The 25,434-nt window shown below is 33.1% G+C and overlaps 1 protein-coding gene across 1 annotated transcript in view; it reads left to right on the plus strand.

The window, feature by feature from the left end:
* Nucleotides 1-25,434, plus strand: part of LOC124540851 (nephrin) — a 265,139-nt gene that overhangs the window by 185,065 nt on the left and 54,640 nt on the right. Inside the window, exons 8-9 of the mRNA XM_047118615.1 lie at nucleotides 3,639-3,792; nucleotides 24,162-24,298. Of these exons, the coding sequence (XP_046974571.1) occupies nucleotides 3,639-3,792; nucleotides 24,162-24,298 (291 nt within the window). The remainder of the gene's footprint in view (nucleotides 1-3,638; nucleotides 3,793-24,161; nucleotides 24,299-25,434) is intronic.

The following is a 25,434-nucleotide window of genomic DNA, read 5'->3' on the forward strand; positions in this document are numbered from 1 at the left end:
TAAATAGTTGTCGACATAACTTTACAATCAATTACCGATAGATGCAGCAACACTGAACTCAATTTTTTTTAAATTTGTGTAGCTGTGAGCATGAAGAATAATAATTTACAAATTAATTTAAAAATACCGTCAGATTTTGGTCATTATCATGTATTTTATAAATAAACATAATTCATTAAAAACTATTTTATATGTAAATTCACAATAATATATTATAATTTTATTTAAATGATACATAACAAACATATATTAATATGCATTTACGCGTTGTTAATTCAATATTCATAATTAATTTTAAACGGGATGATAAATTAATTTTAAAATTGAAATTAATTTTTATTGACAATATTCAATATTGTTTATATGAAAAATGTTTTATAAAAAAAAACATCACAAAGTTTAATAGTTTCTATGATGTAATTAGAAATGTTTTATTAAATTAACTAACCGTCGCGACTTCGTCTATGTGAAAAATTAATATTATTTGATTTTCGATCGCAGCGCCATCTAACGAATTTAATGTAAACCTTTAGAGATCCATTCATTCGTTCAGAAGTTACACACACACATAAAAGATTTACATATCCATATATAGAGATAAATGAAATGAAACGAAACCAAAAACATAAAAGAAAATATTTACTTTTTTGAAAGTAGAAAGTTTAAAACTTTTGTGCCGATAAAATAAAATATTCACACATGAATCATAAAGTGATTTTGTGAAATGAATTTATAAAATATCGATAAACGAAAGTGTTACATCACTACGCCTTAAGAATGTCACAAGAGGGCTGACTATGCTAAAATAAAAATATCACACAAAGACGCATGTGTTCCTATGTTACGAAATAGAGCAAAAAATATTTTGACCGTCATAAAATATATTAACAATAGGCAACATACTAACATATATGTATGTTATTTCTTCTGATTTTAAAAACATTAAGGTCATGGACACAGATGGCCCAGTGGTTAGAACGCGTGCATCTTAACCGACGATTGCGGGTTCAAACCCAGGCAAGCACCACTGAATTTTCATGTGCTTAATTTGTGTTCATATTTCATCTCGATACCGTTCTAAGGATAACATCATGAGGAAACCTGCATGTGTCTAATTTCAATGACATTCTGAAACGTGTGAATCTATTAAACCGCAATGGAGCAGCATGGTGGAACATGCTCCCTTCTCCTCAAAGGGAGAGGAGACCTTAGCCCAGTATGAGAACATTTACAGGCTGTTGTTGGTGGTGAAATAAACTGTAAAAGAATATGTATATCACTTTAAAAGAATTTGGTATAAGGCGTTCACCTAATGACACGTTTACCTGTGTAAATAAATGTACCTAAAATGATAAAGTAAAAAAAGAAAAGCAACAGCCTGTAAATTTCCCACTGCTACGATAAGGCCTCCTCTTCCATTAAGGCGAGTGCTTGGAACATATTCCACCACGTTGTTCCAATGCGGGTTGGTGGAATGCATATGTGGCAGAATTTCTATGAAATTAGACGAATGCAGGTTTCCTCAAGATGTTTTTCTTCACCGCCAATATGAACCTAAAATGATATTATTTTATTATTCTTAGAAAATGGAATATTCTAAAAAAAGGTTTTAATTATAAATCATTCAACGAAATATCTTAATTATAACTATAATTGAGATTAAATTATAAAACAAAATCCTTTGTCATTTTCCTTTGTAAATATAGTACACAATTAATTAAATCTTGTTTACGTTTTAAATTAAATACGGTAAGTTTATACGTGAAAATGTCTACTTATTTCGACAATAGCTGATACATTACTTACATTACTTATACTAGCTACCCGCCCCGGCTTCGCACGAGTGCAATACTAATACTAAATATACTACAGAATTTGTTTATGTACGACATCACTTCTAGAATTATCTGTGTTTCTTTACTATATTGTCCATGTATTGTATATAAAAACCTTCCTCTCGAATCACTTTATCTATTAAAGCTGCACCAAAATCCGTTGCGTAGTTTTAAAGATTTAAACATACATAGGACATAGGGACAGATAAAGCGATTTTTTATACTATGTAGTGATTTATAAACATCATTTCTCTATCAATCTTTAAATTACTCTTTGAATTTACTTGAGGGATTTAATAGGACTTTATGCAAGCCTGCCTAAGTTCAATAAAATCAACACTTATTATACTGCTAAACTGCAATTTAGTTTTATTTTTTTTTATATTACTCTTGTGTGTACTGTGTGTATGTTTCTCCTAATTCTATCAGCTATCTGCCAGAGAAAGTCCCATCACAATCGGTCCAGCCAGAGATTATTTGGAACAGACAAAAAATATAAAAAATATTATTTTGGTATATGTAACGTGGAAACATTCATTTGATAAAAAAAAAAATATTTTAATATTACAAACAAAAACTCCAATTTTATAACATGGAAAAAGTAAAAAAAAGTAAAATAAGAAGCCTGTACATTTCCCACTGCTGAGATAAGGCCTCCTCTTCCATTAAGGAGAGGGTTTGGAACATATTCCACCACGCTGTTCCAATGCGGGCATTGGAATGCACACGTGGCAGAATTTCGATGAAATACGACACATGCAGGTTTCCTCACGATGTTCTCCTTCACCTCGCACGAGATGAATTATAAACACAAATGAAGCACATATATATAGTGCTTGCCTGGGTTTGATCCTGCAATCATCGGTTAAGATGCACGCGTTCTAAACACTGCGCCAGCTCAGCTCATTTATAACATGTATAGATTTAGTTTTGGTAGCGTTAGAAAAAAAAATGAATCATAAAAATTGATAAGCAATTTCCTTCGAATATAATAATGGGTGCTGTCTTTCTATATTAATAGTTTCTCAGCGAGATACTTTTAATAAATGTCAATGATTCATAAATAAAATTGAAGGGAAGCTGTTTGTCTTTCTGGTATCAATAAAGAAATTGAAATATTCGTACGAAAGAAGGAAGATTTTTCAGTATTTGAATATAACTTGGCTACAAGTTACGAAGTTCTGAGCGTCTCGAAAGAGCTCCTAACTCTACACTATAATGAACATTTGATAACTTTAATACGAATATAGTAAGGCATTCTTTCGTGACATTAACATCAAGGATTTTTTTTTATTTAAAAAATGTCTAAAAATTTTTATTAAACTTTTTAAAGTTCAAAAGTTTTTTGTTTTTTAAATGTAAATTAAAGCGTGTTGTTGACATAAAATCTGACGAATTATAAAAAAACATAGAGATGTCCTAGCCAGAACAATAATCTTAGTCAATAATTGAAAGGACAAACCGGGCAGACATAATTAAATGCTCACGTTCCTTTATATTTATAATTAACTAGCTGTGTTCGTTACTTCATGCGTTTGAATTTAGCAAACAAATTATTGTTGTAGCCGAAGTTACTCCTTATTTCATCAGCTATCTACCATTGAAAGTACCATCAAAATCAGTCCAGCCATTTCAGAGGTTAGCCGGAATAAACAGACAGATAAAATTTAAAAAAAAATCTTTTTTCGGCATATCTATATATGTATATGCAGACACTCCTATTTTATTATATTTATACATATATGTTTATCGCTACAAGTACTTTTCTTATGTTTATATTTAATATGAGAAATTTGTCCACAGATCCACCAGGCGCACCCTACATCGAGGGTTATGCAGAGGGCGAGACAGTCAGGCGAGGGCAGAGCCTCGAACTGGTCTGCAGAAGCCGTGGTGGTAACCCACCAGCTCAACTCATCTGGTACAAGAACGGGGAACAGATACGAATGGCTTACAGGTATGTTTAATTAAAATATATTAATGTAAAGTAAAGAAACAGCCTGTAAATTACCCACTGCTGGGCTAAGGCCTTCTCTTCCATTAAGGGGAGGGTTTGCAAAATATTCCACCACGCTGTTCAGGTCAGTTCAATGCAGGTTGGTGGAATGAAATGCACATGTGGCAGAATTTCGATGAAATTAGACACATGCAGGTTTCCTAATTATGTTTCCCTTCCCTTCACCGCCGAGCACGAGGTGAATTATAAACACAAATTAAGCACATATATATAGTGGTGCTTGCCTGGGTTTGAACTCGCAATCATTGGTTAAGATGCACGCGTTCTAACCACTGGACCATCTCAGCTCAGGGGAAAGGAATATGGAGATAAATCCACAGTATCCTAAGTAGTTATGAAACCACTAGTCGCCAACGGCTTCTCTCGCGTTTTAGGGTGTTAGTTGTCATGTGTTAGGCAAAAAAGGGTGATGGTGACCACTTACCATCAGGTGGCCCATATGCTCGTCCGCCAACTTATACCATAAAAAAATAAAAAAAAAGTCTTCAGTAAATACGACGTTTTTTTTCGTAAGCAAATAGCGTAATGCCTTAAAGATAAAATTAAATTATTTCAAAACTAACGTGACATGTATATTGATCCCTTTAAAGTAATAATAATTCATCTACAAATAAAAACCAACCTCCGGTGAATCGTAAATACATTTAAAAAATTCAACGGCTTAAAATTAATTTATCTTTGCAACGTTTTTCAAATAAATAAAAAAAAAAAAACAAAAATCCAGTTAAAACCGGTTAATGAATGCCAAGTAAGCTGATTCAATTCGATAAACCATATCAAAACCTATAAAACTCTGAAGACACAACAAGCTTTCTGCCTACACGGGGGCTGTAAAAAACCTCCACCCTACCCCATCCCCCGGCGTTTCAGGGATCGTATTAAGCTGGCAACAGATAGGGCGTATGTCCCCATGATTTATGTAGCCATACAACTAATGATGTTTGTTTATCGATAAAATTTATCGATAACGTTTTTCATGTACGATATTAAGAATATTTAAATGAACGATCTTTACTAATACTATAAATGTGAAAGTAGCTCTGTCTGTCTGTCGATTCATTATGAAACCTCTAAACCAATATTGGTGAAATTTGGTATGAAGCAAATTTAACCTCCAAGTAAGGACGTAGGCTACTTTTTTGCCTAACATGTAACAACCAGCCTAACAAACGAGCTAAGCTGCTACCATCACAATCTATAACTTTAAAACTAGTTGTATATTATGTCGTCATATAAAAAACTGGGTTCCATATTTTTAGTGACTGTTCCAGTTTCGTTTCAATACACATATAATTACTACAAAATGTTAAACTATTTAAGTGTATCATTTATTTGTCTGCGTCTTAAGCGTACATTTAAATTTAAATGTATGCAAATTAGTTTTGAGCAAGGCTTAGCCAATTTCTTGAAAATAGCAATTTCTTCCGAAACTTCGAACCGTGCAGACATATAATGTGCATACGATAGTATTAATTTAATTAATACTATGTTACACAACATAATATATGTATATATACGCTGAAATCATTCACTGCCAATACAAGCAAAAGATAGGTAATTATTTTATAGATTATAAACACAATTTACTTTTTCAAATACATGATAATATATGTGAAATAATTCTGTAACAGGTCATATAAAGGAGTTATGTTTAGTTGTTTATAACTGTAAATAATTCTCCATCGTAAAAGTTATTTTAATTTTTTTTTATATATTTTTATTGAAATAGGTACATCAGAGGTTATGGTGAGGTTCTTTCTCATCATAGTTATTCCAAGTAAAAACTATTTTCTCCTCCGTTAGCAACCATTACCCGAGCTAAAACTTCAATAAAATATAATTCTTATATAACGTATAACTACGATCTGTTGTCTGCAAAATCTATAATCCACTTTTGAAAAAAGTTTTGGTTTACATTTAATAAAACACTGTAATACGAATTAATCTCCCTCGTAAAAGCCAATACAATAGTCAGGTTTTGATTGATTCGTTCATCCTACGGAAAACCGCAATACATTTTAAATGCATTGTAAAACTAAATAACACTACTAAACACACATTAAAACTAGCGACCAGTCTGGCTTCGCACGCTTGTAATACTGATACTTAATATACTACCCAATTTGTTTAATTACGACATCACATTACAAACTTCTAAAATTATCAGTGTTTCTTACTATATTGTCTATGTATTATATACAAAAAAACTTCCTCTCTTAAAAAAAACCGCATCAAAATCCGTTTGCGTAATTAAGATCTAAACATACATAGGGATAGACGGCGGTAAGCGACTTTGTTTTATACCTTTCCAAATTCAAGTTTAGTCATAAGATAACAGATAACTGTCAACTGTCAGTGAAAGTCCCGTTAAAATCGGTCCAGTCGTTTCAGAGATAAGCCGGAACAAACAAACAGACAGACAGACAAAAATTGTAAAAAAAAAATATTTTGGTATAGGTAACGTTAATAAATATACATGCATTGATTAAAAAGGGCTATTATAATATTACAAAAAGACACTCGAATTTTATTATATGTAAATATTACGTTTTTAAGCGGGAATTCCCTCATTTAATTGAAAGCAAGGAGTCGAGTGCTCATGCATTTAATATTCATTTTTATTAACTTACTAACAGCCAGTAGTCGACTACTTCGAGGAGATTGCTCTTGTTAAGAAAGCAGATTTCATTATGTTTGTTAAGAGTGTTTTTAGGTAGGGTTCGTACGCTAAGATCAAACGAGGTGACGATTTCTCATACATGTATATACGGGATACATATATATTATATGTATTCACTTGGTAGGGCTCTGAAAAAAATAACAAAAAAAAGACCCGCTGATTTTCTTTCGCCGGTTCTTCTCAGGTCAGGGTGTTCCTTTTTCCGAACCGGTGGTAGTGTTTATTTGACAATCAATAAGTAAGTGTAATGTTTGTATATTGAATAAAGGAATTTGAGTTTGAGTTTCAGTTTATGTTCCACTCCTGTCTGGGTAACTAGGTACCCAGTTATCAGATAAACTATTGCCAAACTGAAATACTTACTCTGTTCCAGTCTGGCGGTATTAAATTTGTCACCACTAACCATTTCACCATCCGCTCTACTTTATATGAAAAGACGTTCTTTTTTTATTCCACTTTATTTAATACTGGTAATCGCCCGAGGCTTCGCACGCGTTTTAGGATTTTGGTTGTCATGTGTTGGGCATAAAAGAAACCTTCTTGGACTTGAAGTTAGCTTCACACCGAATTTCATCAAAGTCAGTTCAGCGTCTTGAAAGAACGACAGACAAACAGATTTTCACATTTATAATATTAATATAGATAAATTTTAACAACAATTGGATTTGAACGTATCGCGTGACTTACAAGCAACATTTATACGACGATGCTTGTTACTGAGATATCTGTAATAATTTCACACACAAGCACTCCTCACGACGTTCACGCTATGAATTATAAACGCAAATTAAACACGCGAAAAATTTTCGGGCCTTTCGCGTTTGACCTTGAATCTTCGGGCAATTTCGGTTAATTTCGGTTATTTTCGTTACGTCATCCTAAATATAACACACCAGTGTATATTCGCAAATTAACTGTGTGTTGTTTAATTATATAATATTAGGAAGGAAGTTCTGATTAATTATACGTAATTATTCACAAGATTTTTATTTAAAAGTATATTTCACTAAAATAACAACAACAACAGCCTGTAAATTCCCACTGCTGGGGTAAAGGCCTCCTCTCCCTTTGAGGAGAAGGTTTGGAACATATTCCACCACGCTGTTCCAATACGAAATACACATGCGGCAGAATTTCTATAAAATTTGTCATATGCAGGTTTCCTCACGATGTTTTCCTTCACCGTTGAGCTTGAAATGAATTATAAAGACAAATTAAGCACATCGGTTAAGATGCACGTGTTCTAACCACTGGGCGGCCATCTCGACTCTCCACTAAAATAAATAGCAGATATTAATTTATGTTCGTAATTCGCATTAACTAAACATTTATTATTAAAAAAAACACAAATTGCCTTATACACTATAAAAACATTACTCTTACTAATTAACTGTCAAAATAATCAGTACCACACCATAACAAGACCATGAATTAAAATATCGATATTCCACCGGTCAGTTCAAAGTATCGATAGTTTTATATCCCTTTGTTTACGTCACTTATAAAATTGTATTAAGACGCGCCTACCGACGACGGAAGCTGATTTATGAGGCTTGCTAACTGCACTCGCTAGTGAAGTGACACGATTATCGATTACTTCATGTTTAAAATCTCTATTTCAATACAATACGAATTCGTTAGTAATAATTGAAATTCCTTTGGATTTTATAGATGAAATAGCTGTGCCCGTGACCTTGTACGCGTTTGAATTTAACAAAAAAAAAATTGTAGCCTAAGTTTTTCCTTTTTACATCAGATATCTGCCAGTGAAAGTCCCATCAAAATCGGTCCAGCCGTTCTAGAGATTAGCCGTTCTACATACAGGCAAAAATTGTCAAAATTGTTATTTTGGTATATGCACCGTGTATACATATGCATTGAGTAAATAAGGGCTAATTTAATATTACAAACAGACACTCCAATTTTATTATATGCATTTTTGAGTCAGCTTAGTTTAACCAGCTGGAAGTTTTTAATTAACCGTAATTAATCGCATGGAGGACATTTAAAACGATCCTTGTGCTATCGTTTTTCGAAATCTAAGTACTCGTAAGAATTATGTTCAACCCCTTTCAATACGAACGAACAAATCAAGACGATTACAATTCAATTTTATCGCGGGCTGTTTATCGACAACGATCGCAGCACTACTTCGATGAAAAAAAGTTCTCTATCCAATAATATTTTATTATTTTCTTTGTAAGTTTTTACCTGGATTTCGTTTTTTCTTTTCGGCGACTTTCCGATCGATCTACGGGAATTACAACGTCAGCTAGACTAAAAAATCGCTGATTTACAAAATGGCGTATGTTAAACTCAATTTTTTTAAATTAGTGTTATCTACATACTTAGGTTAAATCAGATACTAGCTGTGTACGCGACATGTGCGATTTAATTTGAATTTTATAATTGAAAAATTGTGTAATTCTAAAATTAAAGAAACCTAACTTACTTCTCATTACATAAGCTATTTGTCGGTTAAAGCCCGCCAAAATCGATCTAGCCGTTCCAGATATTATCCTGAACAAAAATACAGACAGTCAAAAATTGTAAACAATGTTATTTTAGTATATGTACCGTGTATACATACTGATTTAGTAAAAAACGTTTATAAAATAACCGTTTTTTACAGAATAGAAACAGGCACTCCAATTTTATTATATGTATAGATTAAATATTTACTTATATACAATGTACCTCGTTAGTACAACATTTTATCAAATTCGGTTTAGTAGTTTGCCTATTAAAGAGTATAGATGAATATATATAACACTAAGCAAACGATTATAAATTGACAAATAAGTACCGCTGAGTTTATTTCGCCCGTTCTTTTCAGGTCAGGGTATTTTTTCGATTCGAAGTAAGTTTTTAATTTGACAATCAAAAGGTAAGTAATATATCCACATTGCTAAAGGAACTTGATTTTCATATTGGTTTGATAAAACAGTTTTAAAGCAGGAAATGTAATCGAATAAAGTCCACATACGACCTTTCGAACTTTAACAGCGTTTATAACATACGGTGTCAGTGTAAAATGTATTTGAACTCGTGTAACGTAAAGCTACTCCTATTAAGATTGTAAAATGTTAAAATTTTATAGGTATTTAATATTACATGCCTCTCGAATTTTAATTTGAAATTCAAATTCATAATATACTTTATTCAAGTAGGCTTCTACGAGCACTTTTGAAATGACATTTTAGAATTTTGTCATTATCAGTACTTAAAGCTATTACTGAGATGAAATATTAAACAAAATGGCCGTTAAATGTGATGCTTATTTAGTATATACTAGTTTTGGCACGCGGTTTTGGGGTTTGAATTGTATTGGGTATATTTTGCCGGACAAAAAGTATGAGTAAGTACCAAAATTTCATCCAGATTCGATCAGGCGATCTGTCAAACTTTCGTTCTTATAAGATTAGTAAAATTATTCAATTTTATACTTATCATGGTTTTTATCATTTTAATATATTTTCTTTATCTTACACAGTATAAAACAAAGTCGCTTACCGCTGTGTGACTTTATGTATGCTTAAATCTTTAAAATTACACAACGGATTTTGATGCGGCTTTTTTCAATGGATAGATTTATTCAAGAGGATGGTCTATATGTATAATACAGGTTCAATATAGATATACATATATACATAATATAGATAGTAGAGAAGCACTTTTATCGTATATTTCAAATAAATATTTTCGAAGATATTACAGATTTAATGCAGGGACATAGCGGTTTGTATTATCTAATTCATAACATCATAACATTCTGTGTTATATTTTTATTATTAAATATATATTTTTTGTAAAAAATTTTTTGCACAACTCAGGAATCGAACCAAAGCTTAAGTCACTAGACTAGAAGACTCTAAAGATCATCTAACATTACATAGGGCAATAAAAGCGATTGATAACAAACCTAAAGTAAGCCAGTAATTTATAAAAACGATAATGGAAGTACGTCCCCGAAGATTTGTGCCCCCATATTGCCGAATAAATTTCACTGGGCATTCTCATTTCCGTTAAGGGGGCAGCACTGTGATGCGATTAGCCGATCTCCACACTTGAATAATGTTCCCGAAATTCTGTGACAGATGGAATAGTTTTGTGTGAAACATGCTTTAGTTTAAAGTATTTTATGTATATTTGACGACCTCCATGGTCTAGTACGGACACCGGTTTTCATACACAGCTCCCAGGTTCGTTTCCCGAGCGAGTCGATAAACAAAGAGTTCATTAGTTTTCTATGTCGCCTTGGGTCTGGGTGTTTGTGGTACCGTCGTTACTTCTGATTTTCCATAGCACAAGTGCTTTAGCTACTCACAATGGGATCAGATTAATATATGTGATGTTGTCTAATATTTATTTATTTATATTTAAATTCCGGATAAGAACATCAACGTTGACATTTATGAGTTTTTTATTAAATGTACTACAAAACCATATAGTCGCAAGAGCCAATAAATAGAGCCTGAAGACTACCTTTTTAAAATTTTAAATAAGAAAGCATATGTTATAAAGTTTTAAGCGTTAACCTTTTTGAGGATTTTATTTTAATTTACATTAAAGTAACAGTCAGTGGAAACACCACAAGGGAAGAGTATTTTCTCCTGGTAAAATGTTTTGGATTTCCTTCCACCACGCTTCCCAAATGCTCATAACACATGGACCAGAGTTTTATTCAACATATTTATATTATTCACGAGATAATCTAGCTATCTATATTGTCTATACAAAAAGCTATATTAAATCTATGTCCTTCCTTGAAGTTGAACACATCAAATTCCATCAAAATCGGTTCATTGGTTTGGTAATGAAAGAGCGACAGACATACAGAGTCAGTTTCACATTTATTATATTAATATATATTGTTTTAGACATTTCAATCGTGAATTATAATCAAAGACTCTTCGTTTAGAAGTTATTCAGACCACTGCATTCATTTCAAATATATCTGATAACTTCCAAGGCAGCGAAAACCTTTAAAAAATAACAGGAAAGCACCCACGATTAGTAATATATACTATTGAAGTACAATTTTTTTATTGTTAAAATACTTTTTTATTACAGGAAGAAAAATACACTAAATTTTATTAAAATACGGCATATTATGTAGCTCGAGGCGGTCTGGCTCGTAAAAATGTCAGCGGTCCTTTGTTGAGCGGGCATTACGTTGATATCGACTATCGATAACCCATTACAGTGTGGCGCATCACTAGTGATGTATGATTTTTTTTTTAATGTTTTATTTTTCGCCAGCTGTAAGTTATTGTTGGGGTAAATTTGGATTATTAAAATATATTTAAAATGTTTATCGGAAAATATATTATATAAATAATAATTGTTATTATTTTATCCCGCTTCAATAAATGAATGCGTATTATTAAATAATTAATTTCACAAGTTACAGACTCATGTATACTTTATTTTGTGGTATCCCGTCTAAGTATTTACCAACCACCCATCAATTACTACTCCAAACAACAAACAAACGTATTTTTGGGATCCCAATTCAAACCACTTAGTTCCTAAAATTGGTGGGCCATTAGAGATGTAAAGAAGGGTTCAATATCTATGGGCAATTGAGACTTAGCTGGTTACTTTTTATGGCATATGCGCCTCCAATATTGGGAACTAAGATGTTATGTCTTGTGGTGTAGTTACACTGGCTCAACCATCCTTCAAACCGGAACACAACAATACTGAGTACCGTTGTTGGCGGTAGAATATCTGTGGTACCTACCCAGACGAGCACAAAGCCCTACTTAAATAAATAAAGAAAATCTAGTCTTGAAATATTAGCCATTAATTATATCCAATTATTCTCAGTATTGGAATATAATTGAAATAAACAATTTGCCTTTATAATAATTAAAGACAAAAGTCCGACCGAAATATCTTTGATGTTATTCAATTACGGCAAAACTCCGGAGCAGGTTTAATGTAACTATGTATACACTTATATATATACTTCTTATTTATTTTTTACATAAAAAATAATACGAATTTTAAAAAATCAAATTTTCTAATCAAAATCAACAAAAAATATGTTTCTAAATCTATACATTTTATATGTAAAATAAAGCAAAATACTATTCAATTATAATCACGAAATCTCAGAAACTACAACACATACAAATTAAAAAAATTAGTCAGGTAGGTTTTTTATAAGCCCTTAATAGTCCTTTTTTACTCAATACATTTCTCTGCGGGATCGTATCAGAAATGAGGTGATCCGTCAAAGAACCAAAGTCATCGACATAGCCCACCGGATTAGTAAGCTGAAGTGGCAGGTCATATTTGTCGCAGAACCGACAACCGTTGGGGAAAACGTGTTCTAGAGTGGAGACCGCGTCCCGGCAAACGTAGTGTAGGACGTCCTCAGGCACGGTGGAATGACGATTTACGCAAGGCGGCAGGCAGGAGCTGGATGCGAGTAGCCGGAGAAAGACCACAGTGGCGTGCACTTGGAGAGGTCCAGCAGTGGACAAAAACGGCCAGATGATGATATGTAGTTATACAGGGTACATATACCAAAATAATTCTTTTTTACAAATTTTGTCTGTCTGTCTGTTTGTTCCGGCTAATCTCTGGAACGACTGGACCGATTTTGATGGGACTTTCACTGGCAGATAACTTAGGCTACAATATTTTTTTTGTTATAATCAAAGGCGTACAAGGTCACGGGCACAGCTAGTATATAATAATAATACTCAGCAACTTTGACACGGTAGACGGATAAACAGTAGGAACACGCCTTGTGTGTCAGCGTCATAATCTCGAGACGAGATCACGGCGCGTCCAAACAGTTTCAGCCTTATCTTAAAGATATATATATATTTTCAGTCACGTAGAAGGAATTTAGGAGAAAATATGAAACTAAGTGCTTTTGATAATATATTTTCGCTTCGCTTTTACAGTATTTATTAAACATATCCTGTTTCAAACTACATTTATATATCTATATTATATATAGAGTATTTTTCACGTTTAACATACTTGGTGGTAGGGCTTTGTGCAAGCCCGTTTGGGTAGGTACCACCCACTCACCAGTTATTCTACCGCCAAATAATAGTACTCAGTATTGTTGTGTTCTGGCTTGAAGGGTGAGTGAGCCAGTGTAACTACAGGTACAAGGAACATAACATATTAGTTCCCAAGGTTGGTGGCACAGTGACGATGTAAGGAATAGTTAATATTACTTACAGCGTCATTGTCTATGGGGGATGGTGACCACTTACCATCAGGTGGCACATATGCTCGTCCGCCAACCTATATCATAAAAAAAACACACACAAAATACATTTTTATTTGATATAACCTTAATGTTGGTAACGATTTGTAATCATGGCTCATTATAGCTGTAATCCTCCGTATGTAGCGCACCCCTTACCAGAAAAAAGCCTGAGAACATGATGGATGATTGCCTGGATTAAGAAACGGGGCGGGTCAGAGTTCGATTCTTGGGTTAAGCCCCGAATTGTTAAATCTTTATCCTCGATTTCATCCTTATCACATTTATTTTGTATTTCGACGATTGTTTGTTTATCTATCTTATGTTATCTAGATAGGTCTTTAACCTTGAGGGTTCAGATCTCATATATTTAGCTTCAAAACCCTTCAAACTGAAAGAGCTGAGATAGCCCAGTGGTTAGAACGCGTGCATCTTATTCGATAATTACGGGTTCAACCCCAGGCAGGCACCACTATATATATGTGCTTAATTTGTGTTTATAATTTATCTCGTGAAGGAAAACATCGTGAGTAAACCCGCATGTGTCTAATTTCATCGAAATTCTGCCACATATGTATTCCACCAACCCGCATTGGAACAGCGTGGTGGAATATGTTCCAAACCCTCTCCTTAATGGAAGAGGAGGTCTTAGTCCAGCAGTGGGCAATTTACAGGCTGTTATTTTACTTTTACTTTTTACTTATGTACGGTATGTATGTATTTTTACTTACTCATTTACGGTATGAAGGGTACTTCATACCGTAGTATCATGTGCTAAGCAAAAAAAGTAGCCTATGTCTATATACCAAATATCATCAAATTTGGTTCATATGCTTGGTGCTGAAAGAGTGACAGACAAACAGACTGAGTTACTTCAATATAATCATAATATATCATTAATATTATAAATGTGAAAAGGAAAGAAATATACCACTCACTGATTTATCCTGAGGGTTCCGAAGCTATAGGTCCAAATGACTTAGAATTTATCGTGGTTGCTCATTTCGCGATGGAATTTCAACTTTAAGGCAGAGGAATTTAAGGACAAAATTTGTATAACCTTTACCCATATGAAGTCTAGTATATTTGATAATAATCAAAATAAACTACGCAACTTAATTCATGGAACAACTCCAGGGAGTTTGGTTTATTCGACGTCATATTCCAACAATAACGCCAATCTTCCATTATTAATCTTTCCCAAAAGCCCTCATAAACTAATTGTTATCGAATTTTGAGAATTCAAAACATATATAGTCTTGTGTCCAATGGGAATATTCATCAGCGTTATTATAGAAACCATATGTTTAGTCGAATACTATGGATCAAATGGTATGCGTATAATTCAAGATTATGAGTTAAATTTTAGTAGAAACTACGTGTTTTATTTCTGTTTATAATTCACTAGTAACCCAATCCAGCTTCGCATGGGTGTATTACTGATACTAAATGTACTACAGAATTCGTTTATGTACGGCATCTATCATCAATGTTTCTGTACCATATTGTTCATGTATTACATACAAAACCTTCCTCTCGAATCACTCTATCTACTAAAAAAACCGCATCAAAATCCTTTTCGTAATTTTAAAAATATAAGCATACGTAGAGACGTACTGCGGCAAGGGACTTTGTTTTATACTATATAATGCAATCGTAAACAAACTTACTTCTATTCCATAAATTTTCTGACAATTCTGGAAAAAAATCCAACGACAAAAAGTTTCTTATCGATACGAACGAACCACAGATTCGAAAAAAAAAAACCAACACAAAGACCTCATAAATGTTCAGCTTTATAATCATAGCAGTAATAACGTTATGGCACTTATGGCGAACTCTGTGACCGAGAAAATGAAAAACGTCATGTGATACAATAAAATAAATAAACGCGACGATTTAATAACTTAAACCGCAATAGTAATAGAATACAGGGCGTCGAAAACGTTTTTCTTTGTAAGACTACACTTGGACGAAATTACTCGAAAAAGCGACGCCAGTGGAAGTTTAATGGCGGGATTGTTTTCAAGAATTCTTCTACGCTGGATTTTTGTACTTCAACTCTCAATTTGCCTCCATCTTCATTGAGCTCATTCTTGAAATGTACTAGCTGTTCTGTTACTTCGTTTGGAGTTAGATATCTTCTACGAAAAGAGTTTTATTATTTGGTAAACATCATCAGAATTGAGAAGATATCTCAGCAATAATAATAGTTTAATGATGGGATATCTTCTCAATTTTGACGATTTTTACCACATAATAAAATTCTTCGTTTGGCTTGGTTGAACAAAGAAATGGTAAATACATGGTGACAAGTTATCCCGGAGACTCCATTTTTGATGTCACGACTTTTTAACGATGATCATTTGTCATGTCCCGAAAATATCGTGAGTAAATAATAAAATAACATATTTAAAAATAATTTGAGAAATTATCTTTACCCAGATTTTTATTATAATTATAAATTCAAATTGTTTGTTAAATCAAGATGAATAAATAAAGCATTTTTCAACATAAGATTATATAAACAATAAAAAGGCGTGACCAGCAATTGTTGATTTTCATGCAAGATTAAGAAAATTAATTGTATTTTTTGCCATAAATTTTCAGATTTGAAATCTTAAAAAAGAGTAAGTAAGTTCTTCTTTATAGAATCTTCATTCTGAACCAAAACCAAGCTACCCAATAAAATGGTGGAAAAGTCTACTTGAATAAAGTATATTTTGCTAACCATTTAATCAGGATAACAGATGTAGAAGAATATGATCTGACTTGTGTTTTCTATGAAACACTAAGTAATATCCCATATATTACTTAGTGGTTAGAAACACATTATTCCGCTGGACTTTCACAGCAAATTCTAACAAATTCTTCGGAGCATATGTCCAAAATTATTTGTAACAGTGAAGGAGATTAATGAAAAGAAATAGTTAAAAAAATATCCAACCAAGCTTGGCCAACTAATATTTCATACAGCAAGTTTTATCAGGCACGCCAAGTTTTGAAGTCGGACCATAAATCTTGATGATTGTAAAGATGAATTTAAAATGTGTAAGAGATTTGTTAGTACTTTTAGTCTGTTTGATATTATCTTAACAACTGTTTTAAATTTAAATTTACTAACAAGTCAACTACCAGTACTTTATATATTACCCTTCACTTCTAACAAGTATAAATATTCAGAAAATTGGAGGTTTATTTCATGGTCAAATGGATTGGAGTAAATTTAAAAAAATATACTAACAGTTGCAATGTTGGTCAGCCATCTTTGATTCAATATGACGTCATAATGTCAGTAAACACAAAACGAAACCTCGTTTGTCAACTTGCAGTGAGTCGTGAAGCAATAAACGCATCGATTCTTTGGTTCCGTATAAAATATTGCACAAAATGGCTTCAAATAAGTAAACTAAGTCATAAAAATATACAATTTAAAGACATTTGGAACACATTCAGCCGATCCTAATATCCTCGAGAATGGAGACACGGCTCAAAGCTTTATCACAGACGGTTTACTCTTAAAAACATTCTCTGGAAGTCGAGATTAAGTAATAAATAACGCCTCAGAAAATTTAGAGAGAAATTTATAATGACGTCGCGAGTCATAGGCGGAAGCGTTTCCTATAATATATTAAATGTTTTAAAAGATATATCAAGATAGCCTGGTATTTATAGCTATTAATCTTAAGCGAGTAAGGAGACTCCAAATCATCAAAGGATCTTGTTGTCAATCGCTCAATTAGTCCTATAATCGACAAAACATCGTGAGGAAACCTACCTGCAATTAGACGGTATTTAGCCACTGCACTACTCTTAAAATAAACTCCTAGTTCACAGAGGACATTTGGAGGGAATAACTGATCCTCTTCCTCCTCATTATTATTCCTTACACCACACATAGGGTGCATACGTTGCGCGCGTTCGTATATTTTACTCTCGCCTTTATTAGTCCACGTTTACACTAGCGGGATGGACTTGTTCGTGTGCATACGTCTTTATTTGTTTGAGTTGATCAAGTCTAATGAGCTTGTGGGTTTAACTTTATTTATTAAAAATATTTTTATATCCATATGCTGTGAAAATGTTATGTTGGAACGTTACTTGCTTTTTTTATAATTAACTACAAAGTTAAAACCAGTGCAATTAATGCGAAAATTGTTTGGTATTCAATTTAAGAATATATAAAATGTTTCTTTTCCATTAGACTATTTTGTCTTCAAATTGATTGAGAGGTCTGCTTACTTTACTCAGATAAATCCGAACCTCTTTTTTCCTGATCAACGTACGGAAGCTTACATACACACATAATTTTTACTGATACTATTAATTTAGAAAAAAAAGATATATAAATTACTTTGTGATAATGACTTTGTGTAAAGTTGTCTGGCTAAGTACCGCCCACTCATCAGATATTCTGCCGCCAAGTCTTATGATTAGTAAGCTTAGAGCAAAGGGACATAACATCTTAGTTCCCAATGTACTACACATTGGCGATTGGTAAATTTCTATAAGCGCCATTTCTATAAGCAGTGGTAACCAAACTGACAGATTACATAAAAAAATACAGCAACATTTTTGTTTATCAACCCTTCAACTTTTGGGTAAAAAATAAATTAAACTTTTTAGCTGTTAACTCAGTATTTCTGGCAACATTTTTCGTTTCAACGGTTTCAAATGCGTTGTAGACGAGTTTACGTTATCAATCATCGAAGTCGGACGCTATTATATTCCCATCATTCAAATCCATTGTATTTATAAAGAAGATAAAAATCTCCCGGAGATGTATTATAAATAAGTCGTTAGTGAAATGGGATTTTGGCAGCATCCCACTACTAAATATGGTTTTAAATATTTCCATTATATGTACAATATATTTTCCTGGGGTATAGGTTTGCATTAGTTACTGTAAGTTGTTTATATCGTTTTTTATTGAAGGATTATTGAATTATGTTATTGCTGTTTTAACATTTAACCCTTGAAGTAGTGCATAAAGCTTCATTCTAATCACAACACCTTATTGCCTCCACTGGTGACTAGTCTGGTTGGTTTTTGGCCCAGAGGATCAGAATTTCTATTAAATGAGGAAATGCTACTAGCATTCTTGCCACCATTCCGGGGTAAATATTTGTACATATTTAAAATATAAAAATAGGTCATCTGATGGTACGGCTACCATCGACAGAGCTGCAGAAATATTATCCATTAATTAATTTGACAATATTTCAGCAATCTTGGTACTTGAGCTGAAGGAAACTGAACCACTATAATACTCAGTATTGCTGTTTGGATGAATATCTGATGATTGTTTTGTACATGACCACATAATCAGACACCAATTTAGTCTGGACATCAAACTCCAACTACATAAACCCAAGGGCATAATACCAAGCAATCGGTACGAGCTGAAAGTCGACATTTTTTAAATGACTTTTTGCGAAAAACCAAGTGTCCATCACACATCAACCTAACATATTTCCTTCTTTATTCTTCGACTTAATAATATCCCAACTGATACTGTGATAAAGGCCATCACTCAACCCTGTAAATGGGCGAAGATTTTATCAGAAAACCTTTAGTGTTACGGAAATGAGAATCCTAACAAGATACTTTTTCCCATATTCTTTTAAATATTGTAAAAGAAAAAAATAATGTTCAGAAGAGTTTTTAAGTTCTCATTGCAAATAATCGCTTGAAAGATTCATTAAGACTAGTAGGTTTCCCGCGAAACTTTGCATTTACTAAATATTTGTCTAATTCTTGAAAAAAATACCAAATTGTTTCAAATAACCCTTTATGTGGTTTCAATTAAAAGTACAGCATTTGTTTTGGTATGTAGTTACCGAGAGTATCAGTTATATTGTTGGTAGCTATATATAAAAAAATAATAAAAGCATATTATATTGTACAGGATTTTATAAATGATAGCATTGTTTAACGTTCAATGAAAATTGTTAAAACAGGATATATAAATATAATTGTTTGTTATTACATTCATAACTTTTATAATATGGGTAGGATATACAAATTGCCTACCTGATGATCACCAAGAGTATAATATTAAATAATTACCTACAATTCCACTGTTTTTTTTTAAATATGTTGGCAGGCCAATGGCCTGTCTGATGGTTAGTAATCAAACATACGGACATTCCTTTCATCACCAATACTCCACCAACTTTAGGAGCTAACATGATGTCATGACCCTTGCAACTTGTTCCACTGATTCGCTGACCGATCGCTAAAGTATCGCTGTGGATAGCTTTAATATAGCTTTAATCGCTTATAAACCTTACAACGCAACCACTTGTGATTTACGCCGAACATAATTACTCACGTGAATAGTCAGTGATTGGTAAAATCATTAGAGCAATTACAGTTTCATCTTGTATCTTTTGATAAATTGAATAACCTAAATACGCCCTTATACCCACATACTAAAGGTTGGATTCCTGTAATAAAACATCATATTAACAAAGGCATTTATTTGCCCAATTTATTAGTCACTGCTTTCTATTTTAGTTGCTTTGTTCTATTTTTAAATATTCCGTTCAATCATGTCATATTGTAATTATTTCAATCATAAATGTCAATCGTGTTTGTTGACTCCGTACTGATCAATTTGATTTTATTCAATTAAACACAAATAAGCAAAAAAATGCCTAGTCTCTAAAATACCTAAAAAAATCATTTCATCATTCAATCATTCTACTGTTCCTGGGTTTCAAAGCCCGGGCCTTTGTATCTGTAGCAGGTAGCCACTAGACCAACAACTTAAGTTAAGCGTATGAGCTTGGAAAAGTTTGAACCCACAATTTTCCAATAACAATGCTGTCTCGCCGAAAAACATTATGCTGTCGATCATCATTATCTTGCTGTTATTCCAATTTTATATGAGGTCGGCGCAGCATATCTTCTCCCCCTTCTCCCATACTTCTCATTATGACATCATCACACGACTAACATTCTTTCCAGCCATATCATATTTCACACAATCCACAAATGCACCCATCGTTTCTTTCGTCGTCCCCTTTCTCTATATCATCTGTATATGCTGTATTGTCAATGCAATGTGAGATTATATGTTCCGATATTTGCTAAATATAAAGCTCAAACGTCGTATCGGATTCCATTGTTCAATATACATATAACAAAACGGAATACGTCACAGATATGTTATTATTTATTTTGTAAGCAGATCTGCGAACTACCCAAGGGAAGTCCCTTAGGTAGTGCATTTTGTGATGAGAATTTCAAGAACTTGCCTACAATCTACTATCCGCAATATTATCGCTTTTCTAATATTTTCCAAAGTATATTCTTGGGGATTAAGCTTGTTTTATATTTGACATCATCAAAATCAATTCAGGAGTAACAATAGTAACAGACAAACAGATAGAATTACTTTTATATTTATAACAAATAGTCTACCGTAGCCTCGCTCTCCTTGGAGATGATGGCTGTCATAAAAATAGTCATCATTCATTTATTTAGAGTTTATTTTCGTCGGAAATTTCATCATTCAATGGTTTGTTCAAACATTAACAGACAGCTTGGTGGTAGGGCTTTCTGCAACCCGCCTGGGTATGTACCACCCACTCATCAGATATTCTACCGCTAAACAACAGTACGCAGTATTGTCGTGTTCCGGTTTGAAGGGTGAGTTAGCCGGCGTAAATACAGGCATAAGGGACATAGCATAGCAAGTTTGGTGGCGCAGTGACGATGTAAGGAATAGTTAATATTTCTTACAGCGTCGTTGTCTATGGCTGATGGTGACCACTTACCATCAGGTGGCCCATATGCTCCACAGCCAACCTATTCCATAAAAAAATAGATTTACCTCCATTTAAATATACATAATAGTAGTACAAGTACTAATATGGTATAACAAATAAAAATATTAATAAATACCGTACGTAAAATATAAAAAAAGGTTCTAAAAAATTCATCCGAAAATAAATTTTTAAATGCAGGCCATCCAAAGAAATAAATCTGACGAAACTTTTTAAAACATAAAACTACCAAAAAACGCAGTTAAAATTTTGATCAAAGAAGCCGCTATTCGTTTTTCATACCTCTTTGTGCTCTTGAGCAGCTCAGCTGTAAATACTCGGTGTAATTTACAAATCGCCTTTCATCCCACTTTTACGAGTAGTTTGCGACGTCAAAAAAAATCCGTAACTATCTCAAAGTGTTGAAACTTGTCAGATATTCGCTGACGCTTTTTATTTTTCTATAAATATTTAAAACTTTCACCCTCACGAAAGCTTCGGGTTAACTATGAATAAATATAATTTATGAGATCCAGTAGGTATATAATAAAGTAAAGTAAAGTAACAGCCTGTACATTTCCCACTGCTGAGATGAGGCCTCCTCTTCCATTAAGGAGAGGGTTTGGAACATATTCCACCACGGTGTTCCAATGTGGGTTGGTGGAATGCACGTGTGGCAGAATGTCGATTAAATTAGTTTTCCTTCACCGCTGAGCACGAGATGAATTATAAATATAAATTAAGCACACATATGTAGTAATGCTTGCCTGACTGCTAAGATGCACGCAGTTAACCACTGGGCCATCTCAACTGGTACAACAACCTATATCTATATTAATATTATAATGTGAAAGTAAGTCTGTCTGTCTGTCGCTCTTTTACGACCAAACCGCTGAACCGACTTTGATGAAATTTGTTTTGAAATCTATCTTGAACAAAGGCTACTTTTTTGCCTGACATGATAACCAACTAGTCTATAAATACATGTTAAGTAACTTTTCCTGTTACCTTACGCTTGAATCATTAAACCGATTTTGATGAAATTTAGTAAGGAGATAGTTTGATTCCCGTGGGTAGGCTACTTTTTTAATTAATCCTTCGTTTGTTAATATACGGGTTTGTTCCACAGGCACAACTTGTATACAATATAACAATTCTTGATGTTGTCCTTTTTCAGTTAAAAGCGCATCTAGATATACATATAATTATCTTTATCCCGATAGATATTTGAAGATACCGCAAAGAAGCAGTTCTTTTTGTTTGTTCCTCCTCTAAAACTTGGACCATGTTCAAATCTGTCAATACGATGCAATCCGGCTGACTTTTCGCTTATTTTGCTAAATCTCCTTTGTAACAAGTGTTTGCCTTGATACAAAACGATCATAAAAAAGTTAAAAATAATTTAAAGGTCTTGGTTCAAATTTTTCTCAAAATCCTCCAAATATATTCAACAATAAACAACAATAATACTCTGTAAATTTCCCATTGTTGGGCTAAGACCTCTTCTCCCTTTGAGGAGAAGATTTCTGAACATATTCCACGCTGTTCCATTGCGGGTTGGTGGCATAATTCACTGAGCTCAAATACGACACCTCTGATGTAAGTTGGTCAGCATCAGATCAGATTGACCATGTGATCACCGACACCAGTACAAATAGCTTACACCTCTTCAAGAACTATAGAGAGCTGATGATCTTCGAATAGCTGAACAGATTTACTTTAAGCAAAAACACGAACACCCTCTATCAAGTCGACTTCCAAAGAAAAAAAAAACAGTCCAACCAAATACATACATGCTAAACTTATAACACCCATTTTACTTCGAAGGCTTAAGACAGCTATCAATTTAAAATTCATGCATAAATTAAATGAGAAAATTAACAATTAAATTAATTTTAATTCAAACTAAATTATAAAGCTTTTAAAATAAACCGTACAAAACAAACGGTCTGAAAGTCGTAGATAACCGCTGAAAACTGAAAAACGTTCCGAGGAAAGTTTGAAAAGTTAGACTTATCCCGGTTTTGCTTTGAAATCTTAATTACTTCGCAGTTATGTTTCGAGGAGTTAAACCGCCAGCGAGAGATAAACTACATACCAGTAATATGGAATACAGAGGCGCCGAGGAATATATCGGAAATTTGGAAAATTGGTAACTCACTTGCTTTTGGGAAACACGTTTATGGATTTTCAAGTGATTTAGAATGATTGCGTTCTGAAACATTATCATACTGGAATACAGATGTCCGTTTTAGCGCGTGAAATATACACAGAGATAAGGAAATAATGAATAATGTTTTAACATTCCAATGCTGAACTCTTCTTTATCTCTTTCTATCCTAAGCGATTTGACATTCGAAAAAATGAGACAAAAAATGTCTAATTTAAGACGCATTCAACCAATTTTACAGGTTAAGCCGTTGTTTGTTAAGTTGGGCACAGAAAAAGACAAAGAATATTTAAATCTATTGAAAAGAAAAAAATCCCTCCCAGAGAAAAACTGGTAGATGATATATATATATATATATATATATATATAAGATGATAAAGAACACATTAAACTTAGAAAATACTAAATAATAATAATAAATTTTAATTGTTATTTTTATCATTGTTTCAGAACAAGCGGAAGGATGTCGGAAAACGTGCTATCATTCAAGGCCGATGCGTCTGATAACAAAGCACGCTACTCTTGCGAAGCCAAAAACATCATGATAAGTAATACACTGAAGGCTGAAATAGATCTCACAGTTCTATGTAAGTATATCTCAATTTTAGTAAGTTCAAGTAAGTGGTCACCAATGTCTATGGGCGACAATGACGAGAAATATTAATTCCTTATATTGCCAATACGCCACCAATCTTTGTACCTATGTCGTTTGATCTCTTTTTCTGAGTACTTTTGTTTGGCGGTATAATATCTGATGAGTGGTACCAATCCAGACGAATTTGCACAAAACCCTATCCCCAAGATACAAAGCCCATACCACCAATTAAAAGTTTACATTTCTGGACTATTAATATATGATCCTTACCAAGGAAAATCTGAACCAGTTCATCTTGAAGGTAACAACCAAATAAGCCCAAGATCAGCAAGAAATGCCTTTTAATTCCAAACTTACTGAAATATAATTAAATCTTTATTATACGTTTTAAATTGACTAATATTTCAAGATAGTTATATACTAAGGAGTCAAAAATGCTTCCTAGTTTATTTGTATAAAATAAATTTTATTTAATTTTCTGATCTGATTTCTGATTGAGTGGAATTTATCTAAATTTCCACTTAAATATTGCTTTAGAAATTATCAAAATTATTAAGTATTTGAAGAAGTATACTTATAATATATACTCAAGGGTATACTAATATTTTAAGACCAGCCCTTAAATATCTCACTGCTGGTCAAAAGCCTCCTCCCTTTAAGCTTATTCCACAACGGTGCTTCACAGCGAATTAGTGTTTTATCAGTTGTATAATTTCATTCGACAGAAATATCCTTAGAAAACCTCTTTTATGATCCATAATCCCATATAATATGTTCTAATCGATTTCATGTTAAATGCTTAATTTACAATTCATCTTGTGCTTGGCGGTGAAGGAAAACACCTGCATTTGTCTTATTTCATAGAAAATCTGCCACATTTGTATTCCACCAACCTACATTGGAACAGCGTGGTGTAATATGTTCCAAACCTTCTCAAAAGGAGGGTCTTATCTCAGCAGTGGAGAATTTACAGGCTGTTGTTGTTGGTTTTATTTATTCTAATTATGGTCAATAATAAATCCTTTGATGTCAAAATTTAATTGAATTAAGTAAATCGGATCATCTTCTTAATATGCTTAATTGATTTCAACCACAACGGAGATCATGCTCAAGGGAGACTAGGTAACT

Source organism: Vanessa cardui, chromosome 26, assembly GCF_905220365.1.
Source record: "Vanessa cardui chromosome 26, ilVanCard2.1, whole genome shotgun sequence".
Lineage (NCBI taxonomy): Eukaryota > Metazoa > Arthropoda > Insecta > Lepidoptera > Nymphalidae > Vanessa > Vanessa cardui.